Raw genomic sequence first — 15,912 nt, forward strand, 5'->3', positions numbered from 1 at the left:
AGAGTATCGTGGATCTGTATCAGAGCTAAAGATATAGCAAGGGAGTGGACCAACAGCTGTGTAGCCATGTGAAAACGTGGCCCAGGAGAAGCTTGAGTCAGAGGCAGGGATAGATCTGCCTTAGTGTATCCAGGCATAGGATTACGCAAGTGAAGGGTTTGTGGTATCCAAGGGAACAGCAAACTGTGCCAGTGTGTGTCCATGAAGGAAAAGGAGACATAACAATGCTGCAATGCAAAAGAATTTTATTAAGGCAAAAGAAGAGCAAGAGATCATGAATGGCAAGAGGAAGGGAGCTGGTCTGAGATGCAAGTAGGGCGACCATCAGCTGAACTCCTTTGATTGCTGGTGGTTCGGTCAGAGCATCGAGGCCTTCCTGCTCCAGAGTAGAAGCAATCTGATGGTGAAGATTCCCAATGGTCTCTGGCTTGGGAGAAGGGATTTGCAGCAGAGGGAGCTGGACAGAGCTGAGAGGGAGTGAGAGAAGAGCAGGAGGCAGATGGGCCACGTTTGCAGGCAGCTTGGGCTGGGCCCTTGGATGCTGCCTTGCTTGGTGCCCTGAGGGCAAAAGCTGGAAGTCCTGAGCCAGTTGACAACTTTGGCCCAGCAAGGCATTTGCAACACCTGGGGTGTGTTCCAAGGAGTGGGTGGTTGGTGTCAGGAGTGGCGCTGAGAGAACTTAGCAGTTGTAGCCATAGCCCCTTCTGCCATAGCAGCCCAGGCCTCCCAGGCCATAGCCATACCCACAGCCATAGCCCAGCCCATAGCCAAACCCACGGCCATAGCCAAGGCCGTAGCCAAAGCCACCAAAGCCACCAAAGCCACCAGAGATGGGCTGTCCCTGCACACTGAGCTCAGTGCCCACGGCAGCCGAGGAGGTGGATCCGACGGCGGTGTTCTGGGGGAAGGAGGTCATGATGGGTCCTGGCAGGGTGACCAGCACAGGGGAAGGGTTGATGATGACGCGGGAATCCTGGCATTGCAGGGCACAGGGCTCGTTGCAGCTGTTGGCCAGCGGGGTGGGTCCGCAGGGACTGCAGAGGCTGTAGCAGGCCATGGGTGTGGTGTGGAGGGTGCCTGAAAGAGAGGGAGGGGTGAAGCAGGGCAGGGGTGATGGTGGAGGAAGGTGAGGGAATTTGGAGGGTGTTGTGGGGCTGTTGGGAGGTGCGAGGGCTGCTGAGGCTGGGGCTGAGCATGCTAGAAGAGAGAGGCCAAGGGAGGGAGGAGCAGGAGGGTCAGGGTCTTGAGACTCACCTGGTTGTCAGCAGGAGCAGAAGGAGAAGAGGTCAGGAGAAGTGTGTGAGGGAGAGAGGCTCTGGGCCGGCTCTTATACTGATCCTGGAGGGGCGGGACAGCCCTGTCCCATGGCCCTGGGGCATTTTTTTGGCTGCCGCTCTTGACTGGCCCAGCCTGATGAGTCATGAGTTGTATTTTCATTCATAGAATTTAGCAGTGTCATGATTGGTTCTTGAGTCTGTGTCCTTGTGAGTCTGTGACCTTGACGGCCTCTTTGAAGTGAGACATGGTATTTGGGTGGATTTGATTGTTCCGTGTGTGTCAGGAAGGGCTGAATAAACAACCAGAGCCCAGCAGAGTTGAGATATCATCAGTGATGTCATTTTGTGGCACTCATGTGTTGTGGTTTTTTGGTGCTTGTGGAGACTGGGACTCTTTTCTGTGCCACTGGATGTCCATCAGTCATTGTGCTTCTCCCAGGAATGCTGAGGGAGCTGCTGACGTCCTGGGGAGGTCACTCTGCAATAACATGGAAATATTATGAGTGTTCCTACAGATTAAAGAGATCTCATGGCCTTGTGTCTTGAACTGAATCAAGAGAAAACATCTGGAAAAATAGAGGCTGGTCTGGTTGAACTTGTTCTGGTGTCATGGTCCATTTGGACTTCTCATCTTCACTTGACATTGTACTCTGTCATTTAAAGCATATTCCTTGACCTCATTAAGAAATCCATTAAACAACTCAGCCTAATCCTTTTTTTCCCAGGCCTGTGATGTTCTTGCCTTTAATCCGCATTCATCCCATCACTTTTCATATCTCATATCCTTTTAATCTTAATAATCCATTCCTGCTAGCACAACCCAGTAATTACTGGTGGTTGGTCAGCACAGTCGTCTTCCCTCCTATGTCATGGTGCGGGCATTCCTTTGTGGAATTCTGCAGCTCCATGTCCTTCTTTTGAAGCCATGTCCACCTGACCTTGGCGGCAGATTTTAAGTGCCTTAGAGGTTAAAGGCAGGTGTTGATGTCATGGTGGGCTGGAGACATGTCCAAAGCCTTGGACAGACGAGGTGTCATCAGTGAGGTCACCCCATGGCACTGGTGTGTCTTGGTTTTTGGGTGCATTGTTGTCACAGACATATTTTCTGAAAAATCCTTTTGCTCAGATCTTTTCTCCTGAGAAGCTGGGAACCTTCAGCTTCTCCATGTTTTTCTACTTTGGAATGTGATTTGGAGAATTGTTTGCCCAGCATGTGACATGTTTTTAATTAATGGCCAATCACAGGTCCGGCTGTGTCGGGACTCTGGTCAGTCACAAGATTTTATTATTCATTCCTTTCTAGCTTTCTGAGATCTTCTTTCTCTTTTTCTTTAGAGTTGTCTAATATATAATTTCCTTTTAATGTAGTATACATCATAAAATAATAAATCAGCCTTCATAAACATGGAGTCAAAATTCTCATCTCTTTCCTCATCCTGGGGACCCTTAAACACTGCCAGTCATTGTATCATGGGGCCCCGAGTCATCACAGCTCTGTCAGGATTGTCTGGCTTTGCAGGAGCTCTGCTTGTGAGGAACTGCCCTTTCCGTGATGTTCTCTCCATTCCCACCATGTTGCCAACATTCCCAGTGTTTCCTGCTGGAGGTGGGAAATCAATCCCTGCGATTTAGGGTGGCCTCCCATGCTCCCCATTCTAGGGTTGGCTGTCTGTCTCTGTCTCGAAATGCGTGGGATGGTTTTGAGGCTGCCCGCGCTTTTGAAGAATGAGTCTGGACTCTTCGCTTTTTTCAGTCTTCAGGTTGTTTATTACTTCTTATTTACAAAATTTTCTTTTTGCCCAGCCGAGATCTGCTCAGCAAGGCAGATACAGGCACTCTGCCTGCCCTTGAGGCAGTGTCATCTTTTTATACTACAAACTACGTATATCATATTTACTTTTAATTCCCAATACTTATCACCTATGTTAGACAGTGCACTTCTATTCTAAACTAATCTCCAAGTGCTTACATCACAGCAGAAAATGGAGAACAAAAAGAAGAAAGAAGAAGGACTAGACACGCCTTGATTCTTCTATCTTGTCTCCATAACCCCTATATTCTCAAAATCTTAAAACCTACATTTTCACACTGTGAACACCTTGTTTTTACACCATTCAAACCTGTGTGGCTTTCACATCTCCATGCCAAGCTGGCAATCATTGGAAGGATCAAAATCAAGCCACCAGGTGTTTTGGGCAGAATGCTAGGGGTCTCTGATCCCCCTGACGGGGTCTTTGTCAACTCTGGACATCCGGAGGGATGTGCTGAGTTCCCACACCCCATAGTCTTGAGTTGGTTGATCCATAGCGCTCATCTCATCTGTGACGGTGGAAAGGAAAAATGCTGAAGGACAAGGAGAACAGGACACATGAGAAGCACAGTTCTGCATCCTTTGACTAATCCGCTCTTGCAACCCATGTGCCTGAGCTTTGGAAAGTTGAGGGAGTGGACTGTCCTGGTCCCCAACACTGGTAGGGATCCCTGGTGGAACAAGGACATGGACATGGTTGACTGAGAGTGCTGCAGGGACACCATGACAATGACAGGACAGGAGTATCCTCCAAATGAGGACAAGGTGACGAAATTGGGAGTTCTTTCAGGCAGGAGACAAGAATGCAAATTGAGAATGTCATCAATATGTCATGGAATGACCGTACTGACAACACCCCAATTACCCTAAGATTTGACTGAGTATTTTACATGTCCTAACACACACCATAAAGAACGAGGTGATGGTCATCAAAGCTCACAATTAAGATGTTCTGCCAAGGTCAGATGGACATAGCCTCAAGGGAAGAACACAGAATTGCAGAATTGCAGAAAGGAAAACACTCCCCACCACATGACTCACGAGGCTGGGCCAGCCAAGAGCTGCTGCCTCAAAAATGCCCCAAGGCCATGGGACAAGGCTGTCCCGTCCATCCAGGACCTGCATAAAAGCTGGCCCAGGGTCTCTCTCACTCACACACTTCTCCTGACACCTTCTCCTTCGCCAGTCCAGACAGCAAGGTGAGTCTCAAAACCCTGACCCTCCTGCTCCTGCCCCCTTGGGCCCTCTCTTCCAACACACTCAGCCCCAGCCTCAGCAGCCCTCACGCCTCCCCACAGACCCACTACAGCCTCCACACTCTCTCACCCTCCCATATCACCCATCACAACCCCCAAATCTCCATGACCCTGCCTCATCCCCCTCTCTTCCAGGACCCTCCACACCACACCCATGGCCTGCTACAACCGCTGCAGTCCCTGCGGACCCACCCCGCTGGCCAACAGCTGCAACGAGCCCTGTGCCCTGCAATGCCAGGATTCCCGCGTCATCATCAACCCTTCCCCTGTGATGGTCACCCTGCCAGGGCCCATAATGACGTCCTTCCCCCAGAGCACCGCCGTCGGATCCACCTCCTCCGCTGCCGTGGGCACTGAGCTCAGTGTGCAGGGACAGCCCATCTCTGGCGGATTTGGTGGCTTTGGTGGCTTTGGCTACGGCCTTGGCTATGGCCGTGGATTTGGCTACGGCCTTGGCTATGGCCGTGGATTTGGCTATGGCTGTGGATTCGGCTATGGGCAGGGCTATGGCTACGGCCTTGGCTGCTATGGCAGAAGGGGCTATGGCTACAACTACTAAGGGACCTCGGCACCACCCCTGACGCCACCAGCTCTGGCCTCTGGCAACAGCTCCTGCAAGCAAAGCACCTCAGCTGGTGTTTGTCCTACTTGCAACTCACGCCGGATCCCGTCTTCTCCTTTCTCCCGTCTCTTCATTCTTGTGCCTTAATAAAGTCTTATTGCATCAAAGCCTGATACGCCTCATGTTCTTCTGTAATTCCAGTGGTCCCACATCCTTACCAAGTACATTCTATGCCTCAACAGGCCTTTGAGCTATGTGCAATAACACCTTCCCTCACAACTACGTCAAAACAACTAATAAAAACATCTGGCATAGGAAGCACAGGAGGGGACATCTTCCAGATCATGACAAAAACCCGTCACCTGATAGACCAATGCCTTGAACACATCCATGTTCTCCTGGCTACACCTCTGGTCAAGTCGCTCTGTATCAGCACACACCTGACAAACTCTCTTCCCCAGCAGTACTCTTGAACCCTTCCAGCAATAAGAGACCCAAAATCCTCCACTTGGGCAGGAAATCTGGAGTGCAAGAGCTTCAATTTCCCTGTTTCAGCAAGACCAACGGGAGCAGGATTCCCAGCACCATGGACAGTTCACTATTGGATCTCCCAGGGCCAGCAGTCCAACACCATTTCCGCTCTATGACCATCCTCAAAATGAGAAATTCTTGCTTTCTTTGTACAGGGAATTCCATATGTTTTCCCTTTGCCCTTGCCCTCTTGTCCTGCATGTGTGCACTACTGAGAACAGTCAGGTTCCCTCACCTTCATTCTCTGCCATCAGTAATTTGCGCACATTGATGGCACCCCCTAGTCCCCCATCATCCCCTGGGAGTCCCAGCTCTCCCAGTTTCTCATCCTGGAATGATCCACCAACCCCTGTGGAATCTCAGTGGTTCTGAACTGGTCACTATTTAATAATTCACTAATTTGGCTTCATTTTCACACTGGGGAGAAAAGAATTGCACACAACGCCTTGCTGAAGCCCTGATGTCCAGAACTAGTCAAGTTTTCAGTGTTGGGCCAGGGTTCAGCACTGGGGACTTGCTACCATCTGGACTTTGGGACAATGACCACAAGCCACTGGCCTCAGACTTTCACACTTTTCTTAGTCCACTACCCTGGGCACTGAGACCACTGGGACTTGCCTGTGCTGTCGAGGATCATGCAATGCTTGTCTCTAACAACCCTGGTCAACCTCCAAATCCTCCTACCAACAATCACAAGTGGCCTCAGCCTTTGGCACTCAGCTCAAGGGACGACCAAAAATATCAAAACCTCTGAGGCTAGACTGTCCCCCAAGCACCCACTGAGCATGTCCAAATTGAAAGGTGAAGTCTGAGGTCAGCCTCTGCCAACTGGAGGGATGGAAGACAATGGAAGGTGCAACACCTCCTCCTTGGGAGAGCTGCCAATCCCAGTTCAGTCTATCAGAACTGTGAAAAATTTGGGGTAATTTTTCAGGAGGCACCTACAAAGCACAACACACAAGGGCAGTGGGGTGACCACAGTGATGACACCCCACCTCTCCAAAGCTTGGGTCACGTCTTCAGCCCTCCTTGACATGAACCACCAACAGAAAAATTTGACCTCTTAGTATTTGTAATTAAAAGTTACTGCCACAGGTGGACAGGGCCTCAGGAGCAGGATATGGAATTGCACAATTCCACAAAGACACGCACTCACCTTGTCAGGGAAGGACAGAGGAGCTCACTGACTGTTCATTAGTAATTATTTGCTTACAGGAACACAATGTTAACAATTACAGGTCATGAGCTATGAAACTTGTGGCCTGAATGCGGAATCAGCTAATTGATGTCACAAATGGCCTGGGAAAAAAGGGATCAAGCCCAGTTTGTTGTTTCCTTAGTGAATTTCATAACAAGGTCAAGGAATACAGTTTAAATGGCAGAAGACATTGTCTTGTGAATTAGGGAAATCCAAATGAATCATAATACTGGAATATGTTCAGCAGCCGGAACAGCCTTTCAGTTTCAATGTCCACTCTCTTGATCCCATTCAAGACAAAAGGCCATGAGTTCTCTTTCATCCATCCTGAAAGGCTTGCAGGCATTGGGATCTTGCCAAACCATTGCAGAGTGACCGCCCCAGGACATCAGCAGCTCCCTCAGCATTCCTGGGTGCAACACAATGACTGATGGACATCCAGTGTCATGGAACAGAGTCCCAGTCTTCACAAGGCACCCACAAACCACAGCACAAAATGCCACAAAATTACATCACTGATGACATTGTAGATCTTTAGGTCTTGGGTTGTGCATTCACCCCTCCCTGACACACATGGAACAATCAAATCTTCCCAAATATTAATTTATTAAAGCTACCACCAAGGTCAGAGGGACACAGCATCAAGATCAGGACATGGAATTGCAGAATGGCATGAAGGAAAACACTCCCCAACTCATGACTCACCAGGCTGGGCCAGCCAAGACCTGATGCCACCAAAATGCCCCAAGGCCATGGGACAAGGCTGTCCCACCCCTCCAGAACCAGCATAAAAGCCAGCCCAGAGCCTCTCTCCCTCACACACTTCTCCTCACACCTCCTGCTCCTGCCAACAACCAGGTGAGACTCAAGCCCCTGATGCTCCTGCTCCTGCACCTCTCACCCCTCTCTGGTGGCGCCCCCAGCCCCAGCCTCAGCCGTCCTCACACCTCTGCACAGCCCCACAACAGCCTCCACACTCCATCACCCTCCTGCATCATCACCCCTCACATCCCCACACCCCTGCCCTGCCTCACCCTCTCTCTTTCCAGGCATCCTCCACACCACACCCATGGCCTGCTACAGCCTCTGCAGTCCCTGCGGACCCACCCCGCTGGCCAACAGCTGCAACGAGCCCTGTGCCCTGCAATGCCAGGATTCCCATGTCATCATCAACCCTTCCCCTGTGCTGGTCACCCTGCCAGGACCCATCATGACCTCCTTCCCCCAGAACACCGCCGTCGGATCCACCTCCTCGGCTGCCGTGGGCACTGAGCTCAATGCCCAGGGACAGCCCATCTCTGGTGGCTTTGGTGGCTTTGGCTACGGCCTTGGCTATGGCCGTGGATTTGGCTATGGCTGTGGATTCGGCTATGGGCAGGGCTATGGCTATGGCCTGGGCTGCTATGGCAGCAGGGGCTATGGCTACAACTACTAAGGGACCTCAGCACCACCCCTGACATCCACAATGTGCCTGGGCCTCTGGCAACAGCTTCTGCAAGCAAATCACCTTAGCTGATCATTGCCCTACTTGCATCTCACACTAGATTCCTTCTAGTTCTTTCTCCTGTCTTCATTTTTTCCCTCAATAAAGTTTTCCTGCGTCAAAGTCTGAGATGGCTCGTCATCTTTTTGAATTCCAATGGCTTCATACCCTCACCAAATATAATGCCAGACAGGCCGTTGGCATGGATGGAAAAGAAGCAGAACACCTCTCTTAGGTAAGATGTCACCACCAGCAATAACCAAGACAGACACTGGAAGGAGGGGACAAGGACAAACCTTCCAGAACGTGACACAAGCCTAGGACCCACTGCCCCAAATGTTTTGACACATCCATGCTCTCCTGCTCATGGCTCTGGTACAATCTCTCTGTGCCAGCACACACATGAAATACTCTCTTCCCCATCAGGACTCTTGCACCCACCCAGCAAACAGGAGGAACCACATCATCCACTTGGGCATGAACTCTGGAATACAGGTGCCTCATTTCCCTCTCCTGAATGAAAGCCAGCAAGAACAGCATTTCCAGCACCTTGGCCAGCTCAGTTTGGTTCTCCCAGCAGAGATTCCATCAGCTTTTTCTCTCTGAGACCACTCTCACACTCAAAAATTCTTGCCTTCTTTCCCCAGGGAATTCCATCTGTTTTCTTCCCTTCCCTCCTTTCCTTCTCCTGGGTGCACTGTTGAAAACACTAGGCTCCCTCAACTTCGTTCCCTGCCGTCCCTGCCCTACCTGCCTTGCCTCCTGGGAGTCCCAGCTCTCTCTGACCTCCAGGAATGATTCTCCTGCCCTTTCAGTGGCTTGGTCGTTCTGATCTGGTCTTGTTTCACTAAGCCCTCGTGCTTCTTTCCCTGGACAGCTCAGAATTGCCCACACCACCCCGCCAGTGCTCTAAAGAGAGGAAAGGCCACCTCTCCCAACTTCAGGGCAAGAATTGCCTGAAATTGATCCTGGATTCTGGTGATGTCTTTTCCAGGAAAGGGAAGGATTCTGATTTTGTGGTCCCTTTGTCCTCCACTAGCACCACAGGGTCCTGTTCTGAAAAGATCCTACTGAGCCTCTCAGCCCCCAGCATGACCTGGGGCCCATTGCCATTCGTGCCCAGATGCAGAACTTCACATTTTTCTCTCCTGAATTTCAGGAGATGCCTTTAACCCTCAGTCTCCAGTTCCCTCTGACCGGTGGCACAACCAAGTGGTGCCTCAGCCACTCCAGCACCTGCCTGCTTGCTGAGGGGACAACAGTCCCACTGCCCAGACCTTTCTGGAGGAGGATGGACAGGGTTGGCCTCATGGATAAAATTCTGGACCTACTTCCCTTGAGACTTGCTTGGATTTGCATTTTAGGCCACTGATCTCCAGCCTCTGGCCCCACAGCCACTCTCAGGCCACTCACTGCCCTCTCAGGCAGCCTGGGTTTGCTCAGTTGCTCTGGGAGCATGGAAGGGGAAGGCATATCAAAGTCTTTCCCGAGACTTTGATAACAAAAGACTTTGACAACACAAAAGGGTTGTGTTCAACAGCAGCCACAGCTCTCTCCTCATGCCCAGGCTGAGTCACTGGCACAGGGCAGACACACAGCTCAGCCAAGCACCATTTCCTCAAGGGAAATCCTCCAAGAGAACTGGCCTCACCCCTCAGCACTTGCCACAACTCAAGACCCCAAAGGTCTGGTTCACCCCTCCTGCGCTGCCTCTCCCCTTTGGCCTCTGCTCCCTTGCACAGCTGCCACCCACACCCATGGAGTCAGTTCTGATGGAAAAGCCTCTTGACATTGAGTACAACTCTTAAAGCAGGGCTACAAAATCCACCGCTAAACGATACCATCTTAAAAATATTTTTGTTGCAGAAGAGCTAAATTTTAAACACAAAGTCTAACCATTCCCTCTTCCCTACCAAAGCCACCATTAACCTGTGTCCCCAAGTGACACATCTCCAGGGATATTCAATCTCTGCATGGATGGTGACTCCACAGTTACCCTGGGCAGTCTGTGACACCAATGAAAACCCTCTCCACGAAGGAAGATTCCTTAATAACCAACCTAAACTTTTCCAGAAGACAGTTGGACTCCGGATTCCTGCTCTCCTGTGGCACAGCACAAGGGAAAGAGTTTTACATCCAGTTTATCATGAATCCATAGAGAAAACAGACATCTGAAATTGTGGTGCAAGAAAAATTTTATTTAGACAAAACAGTGAAAAATCAGGAGGAGCCAGTGAAAGGGAATTGGGCTGAGGTACAATCAGGGTGACCAAAAGCCAAGGTGCTTTGCTTGCAGCACATTTGGCCAGAGCATCAAGGACTTCCTGCCCACAGTGGGAGCAGCCCACCAGAGGGGCCCGGAGGTCTCTGACCTAGAAGAAAGTGTTTGAAGCAGAGGGGACTGGACAGAGCCAAAGGAGAGAGCAGAAAGGAAAGAGCAGGGAGAGGAGAAGAGGCCGAGGCAGATGGGCCATGTTTGCAGGCAGCCTGGGCTGCATTCCTGGCTTCTGCCTTGCTTGGTGCCCTGACAGCAGGAGCTGAAAGTTCTGAGCCCCTTTGAAAGGAGGGCCCATGACCCAGAGAGGAGTCCTCAGTGCCTGAGATGAGTTCCAGGGAGTGGGTGGTTGGTATCAGGGGTGGTGCTGAGGCCCTTAGCAGATGGAGCCATAGCCCCTTCTGCCATAGCAGCCCAGGCCTCCCAGGCCGTAGCCAAATCCATGGCCATAGCCAAAGCCACCAAAGCCACCAAATCCACCAGAGATGGGCTGTCCCTGGGCATTGAGCTCAGTGCCCAGAGCAGCAGAGGAGGTGGATCCAACGGCGGTGTTCTGGGGGAAGGAGGTCATGATGGGTCCTGGCAGGGTGACCAGCACAGGGGAAGGGTCGATGATGACGCGGGAATCCTGGCATTGCAGGGCACAGGGCTCGTTGCAGCTGTTGGCCAGTGGGGTGGGTCCGCAGGGACGGCAGAGGCTGTTGCAGGCCATGGGTGTGGTGTGGAGTGTGCCTGGAAGAGAGGGGTGAGGCAGGGGGAGAACTGGGGATGTGAGGGGCAGGGATGCAGGAGAGTAAGGGAGTGTGGAGGCTGTTGTGGGGCTGTGGGGAGGTGTGAGGGCTGCTGAGGCTGGGGCTGAATGTGCTGGAAAAGAAGGGCCAGGGGTGCAAGAGCAGGAGGGTCAGGGGTTTTGAGACTCACCTTGTAGTCTGCACAGGAGAAGGTGTCGGGAGAAGTGTGTAAGGGAGAGAGGCTCTGGGCTGGCTTTTATGCAGGTTCTGGAGGGGCGGGACAGCCTTGTCCCATGGCCTTGGGGCATTTTGCAGGCAGCAGCTCTTGGCTGGCCCTGCCTGGTGAGTCATGAGTTGGGGAGTGTCTTTCCTGCAACTCTGCAATTCTGTGTTCTTTCCCTTTGGGCTGTGTCCATCTGACCTTGGCATAACCTCTTAGTTGAGAGAATTAATAACCAATATCTTGTTGATAGCAAGTGTCAGGACATGCAGAGGACTCAACAAAAGCTTTGGAGAAATGGGGATTTAACTAGGTTTTGCCATGGCCTACTGACAACATCTCCCATTTGCATTTTGTCTCCTGCCTGAAATTCCAGGTCCCTAGTTTCATCTCATTTTAAGGCTGCTCCAGTTCCATCATTGTCTTGGTCTCCCTGAGTTGCTCTTTGTCAACCATGTCCAACTTCTTGTTCTACTGTGTAGTTCCTGAAGTGGTGGGTGGAAGGATGGACACTGCCCTCAATTTGCTTTTATTTATTTTCCTAATCCTGTCTTGGGAACTGGTGGAATTTTTTGCAGCAAAAGATAGTTGGCCAAAGGGTTGATTAATCAATGGTTGAGGAATTGTTCTCCTCATGTCTTGTTCTCCTTACCCTTCACCATTTTCCCTTTCCATGTGTCAGGTAGAGCCCAGCACTGTGACACCACAGGGTGACCTTGCTGAGCCCAGATGAGACAAGCACTATGGATGGACCAAAAAGAAAACTTAGGGCAGAATGGGATCCTCCCTAAACAACAGGATTGCTTCCCCATCCACAGCTGGGATGGTCTGGAATACAACACCTGGAGAGACGGCAACATGGTGGGGATGGAAACAATGGGATGAAGGGAACAGACCCTCGCAAGCAGCGCTCCTGCAAAGACCAGACCAGCCTGACAGAGCTGTGATGGTTTGGGGCCCATCTTCACAATGCACCCACAAACCACAGAGCGTGAGAGCCCTGGGGCAACCTCACTGATGAGGCGGCTTTGGTCACGTCTTCACCTTGCCCTGACAAGGCCATCAACACCAGCATTTAACCTCTAATACTTGCATTTAAATATTGCTATCAAAGTCAGGCCTCAAGAAAATGGCTTGGAATCACAGAATTCCACGTAGGAACACCAGCACCATGACATAGGAGGGAGGAAGAGCTCACCGATCATCCATTAGTAACAATTAGCTGTTACAAACAGGAAAAAAATATTAAGACTTGGAGGTTTTAAATTATGAAACCTTGTGGCTTGAATGCGGAATAAGAGAATTGACATCACAGCCCAGCCTGGGCAAACACGGGGTTGTTGTTTGTTTATTGGATTCATGAATGAGGTCAAGGAATATGCTCTAGATGACAGTGTATGCTGTTGTGTGGATTGCAGAAATCCAAATGGAACAAGTTCAGCCTGAACAGCTTCGGCTTTGCCGGATCCTCTCCCTTGATCCCATTCAAGACAAAAGGCCAGGAGCTCTCTTTCATTCATTAGGAAGCTCTCAAATGCACTGGAATCCTGCCGAGTTATTGCACAGTGACCTTCCCAGGACATCAGCAGCTCCCTCAGCATTCCTGGGTGCAGCACAATGACTGATGGACATACAGTGGCACAGAACAGAGTCCCAGTCTTCACAAGGCACCCACAAACCACAGCACACGAGTGCCACAAAATGACCTCACTGATGACATTGCAGATCTCCAGGGCTCTGCTTGTTTATTCAGCCCTCCTTAGACACGCGGAAGAATCAGATTGACCCAAATACCAACACTAACCCTAAAGCTGCCGCCAAGGTCAGATGGACACACACTCAAGAGCAGGACATGGAATTGCAGAATTGCATAAAGGAAAACACTCCTCACCTCATGACTCACCAGGCTGAGACAGCCAAGAGCTGCTGCCTCAAAAATACCCCAAGGCCATGGGACAAGGTTGTCCCGCCCCTTCAGAACCAGCATAAAAGCCGGCCCAGAGCCTCTCTCCCTCACACACTTCTCCTCAAGCCTTCTCCTCCTGCTGAAAACCAGGTGAGCCTCATGCCGCTGACCGTCTTGCCTCTGCCCCTTGCCTCTGTCTTTCAGAACTCCCCAGTCTCAGCGGCCCTCATGCCTCCCCACAGCCCTACAACAGACCCCAAACCCCATCACCCCTCACACCCCCACACCCCTGCCCTGCCTCACCCTTCTCTCTTCCAGGCACCCTCCACACCACACCCATGGCCTGCTACAACCGCTGCAGTCCCTGCGGACCCACCCCGCTGGCCAACAGCTGCAACGAGCCCTGTGCCCTGCAATGCCAGGATTCCCGCGTCATCATCGACCCTTCCCCTGTGCTGGTCACCCTGCCAGGACCCATCATGACCTCCTTCCCCCAGAACACCGCCGTCGGATCCACCTCCTCCGCTGCTCTGGGCACTGAGCTCAGTGTGCAGGGACAGCCCATCTCTGGGGGATTTGGTGGCTTTGGTGGCTTTGGCTACGGCCTGGGAGGCCTGGGCTGCTATGGCAGAAGGGGCTATGGCTACATCTGCTAAGGGCCCTCAGCACCACCCCTGACACCACCAGCTCTGGCCTCTGGCAACAGCTCCTGCAAGCAACGCACCTTGGCTGATGGTCATGGTGTTCTCACCTCACAACAGATTATTTCCACTTCTCTTTCCTGTCTCTTCATTCTTCATTCTTTCACATCAATAAAATTTTCCTACTTTAAATCCGGCACGCCTCCTTTTTTTTTTTGTGTTACAATGGTCTCAAATCCTCACCCACCACATTCTAGAGCTGGACAAGCCCCTGGGAGTATGTTGAACAGAGCAACAACACTTTTGCTTACATCTATCTTAAAACAATTAATAACAAATTAGTTATAAGTAATAGGCAAAGGAAGCACAGGAAGGGACATCTTACAGAAGATGCCACATGTCCTGCAGCTGCTACACCAAAGTCTTTGACACACTAATTCTCTCCTTGGCACAAGAATGGAAATGTTTCTACATGCCCATGCACACTTGACAAACTCTTCCTGGGCATGACCATGAAGCCTACCAGCCAAGAGAGAAAAAACATCAACCCCTTGGGCAGGAGCTCTGGAGCGCAAGTGGTACAACTGCCCTGCTCAAGCAAGACCAACGGGAGAACATTTCCACAACCATGGACAGGTCTGATTCGGATCTCCCAAGACCGCAAGTCCACCGCCTCTTCCAATCTCTGATCATTCTCATAATGAAAGATTCTTGGCATCTTTGCTCATGGAATTCCATTTTTTTTCACCTGTGCCCTTGCTCTCTTGCCCTGCATGTGTGCACTGCTGAGAACAGCCAGGCTCCCCTATATCTTCATCCCCCACCATCAGGGATTTGCACACACTGATGGCACATCCTGTCGATCCTTGTCCCCTGGGAGTCTCAGCTCTGTCAGCCTCTGCTCCAGAAAATTTCCCCCTGCCCCTTTAGAGATTGCTGGCCCTGAAATTATTTAGGTTCATTAAATGTATTTTGTTTTCCCACTGGAGAGCCCAGGACTGCTCATAACATCTCACATGGGGTGCCACCAGCTTTCAGGAGACAGCAAGAGTCACCTCCCCCTGCCTCATTACAACACCTTTTCCACTTCTTCCCTTGAACCTTGGGGTTCCTTTTCCCACCCAGGGACACCCTGTGATCCATTTCTTCTCAACCACAACCACAAGAGAAGAAAACCATTGTTCCAAGTGACTCCAAGACTTTACTTCCTACCTGGGATGACTCCTACCAATAAACAGTCCTTGGCAGATGCCCCTGCTGAACTCCAGCAGATGCCCAGGACCACTCAGGTTTTCAGTGTTGGCCAAAAAGATCCAACTCTCAGGCTACAGCACCGTGGATTTGCTGCCATCTGGATTTGGGACACTGACCACAAGCCTCTGGACCCAGCCCTTCAGAGCCTTCTCAGGCCACCATTGACACAATCTGGATGTGCCTGGGGTATTGTCAAGGATTATGCAATGCTTCCCTCCAATAACCCAGGGCAAGTATTCAATCCTTTCTCTGACAACCAGACATTGCCCAGACAAGTGACCTCTTGGGGCTTTTGCAAGTCAGAGTGATCCCGAGATGTGTTAGAAAGTCTCTTTTCCCAGCCCCGCTGTTGAAGAAGGAGTCAGAACCCTTCAGTTCTTGGTCTCAAGGCTGTTTATTGTTTCTTATCTATAAAATTCTTTCTCTTGGCCTGCCAAGGTCTGCTCAGCAGGACAGACAGACGCACTGGCCACCGTCCAGGGTGGTGTTATCTTTTTATATGAAAAATTACGTGTACATTTTTTACCATAACTTTCCAATACTTATCACCTATGTTAGACAGTGAGCTTCTACTCTAAACTAATCTAAAATTGCCAACATCACAGCAGAAGATGGAGGCCAAGAAGAAGAAAGGCTGGACACACCCAGATTCCTCCATCTTGTCCCATGAACCCTTATTTTAAAAACTCCAAAAAATCCATTTTTCACCTAACTAATTATTATTCTACTTAGACTTTCGTGGCTTGAAGATCTTCATATAAGGTTGGT

At 50.8% G+C, this 15,912-nt stretch overlaps 3 protein-coding genes and 2 pseudogenes across 3 annotated transcripts; 3 read left to right on the forward strand and 2 right to left on the reverse strand.

The window, feature by feature from the left end:
- Positions 1 to 679: 679 nt before the first annotated feature.
- Positions 680 to 1,328, reverse strand: LOC132078578 (feather beta keratin-like). Its single transcript, XM_059480818.1, has 2 exons — positions 1,267 to 1,328; positions 680 to 1,088 (listed from the first exon to the last, which is right to left on the reverse strand). Exon 2 carries the CDS (start codon positions 1,055 to 1,057, stop codon positions 680 to 682), a length of 378 nt encoding a protein of 125 aa, XP_059336801.1. The 5' UTR covers positions 1,058 to 1,088; positions 1,267 to 1,328.
- Positions 1,329 to 4,162: 2,834 nt separating this feature from the next.
- Positions 4,163 to 4,902, forward strand: LOC132075046 (feather keratin B-4-like; annotated as a pseudogene).
- Positions 4,903 to 7,373: 2,471 nt separating this feature from the next.
- LOC132075123 (feather beta keratin-like) lies at positions 7,374 to 8,069 on the forward strand (annotated as a pseudogene).
- Positions 8,070 to 10,768: 2,699 nt separating this feature from the next.
- LOC132075208 (feather beta keratin-like) lies at positions 10,769 to 11,431 on the reverse strand. The gene is made up of 2 exons (XM_059475451.1): positions 11,314 to 11,431; positions 10,769 to 11,124 (listed from the first exon to the last, which is right to left on the reverse strand). The coding sequence occupies exons 1-2, from the start codon at positions 11,429 to 11,431 to the stop codon at positions 10,769 to 10,771; spliced, it is 474 nt and encodes a 157-aa protein (XP_059331434.1).
- A 366-nt stretch (positions 11,432 to 11,797) lies between these two features.
- On the forward strand, positions 11,798 to 13,905 carry LOC132075282 (feather beta keratin-like). The gene is made up of 3 exons (XM_059475583.1): positions 11,798 to 11,836; positions 13,260 to 13,392; positions 13,556 to 13,905. Exons 1-3 carry the CDS (start codon positions 11,798 to 11,800, stop codon positions 13,903 to 13,905), a joined length of 522 nt encoding a protein of 173 aa, XP_059331566.1.
- The last annotated feature ends 2,007 nt before the right edge of the window (positions 13,906 to 15,912 follow it).

Source organism: Ammospiza nelsoni, chromosome 1, assembly GCF_027579445.1.
Source record: "Ammospiza nelsoni isolate bAmmNel1 chromosome 1, bAmmNel1.pri, whole genome shotgun sequence".
Lineage (NCBI taxonomy): Eukaryota > Metazoa > Chordata > Aves > Passeriformes > Passerellidae > Ammospiza > Ammospiza nelsoni.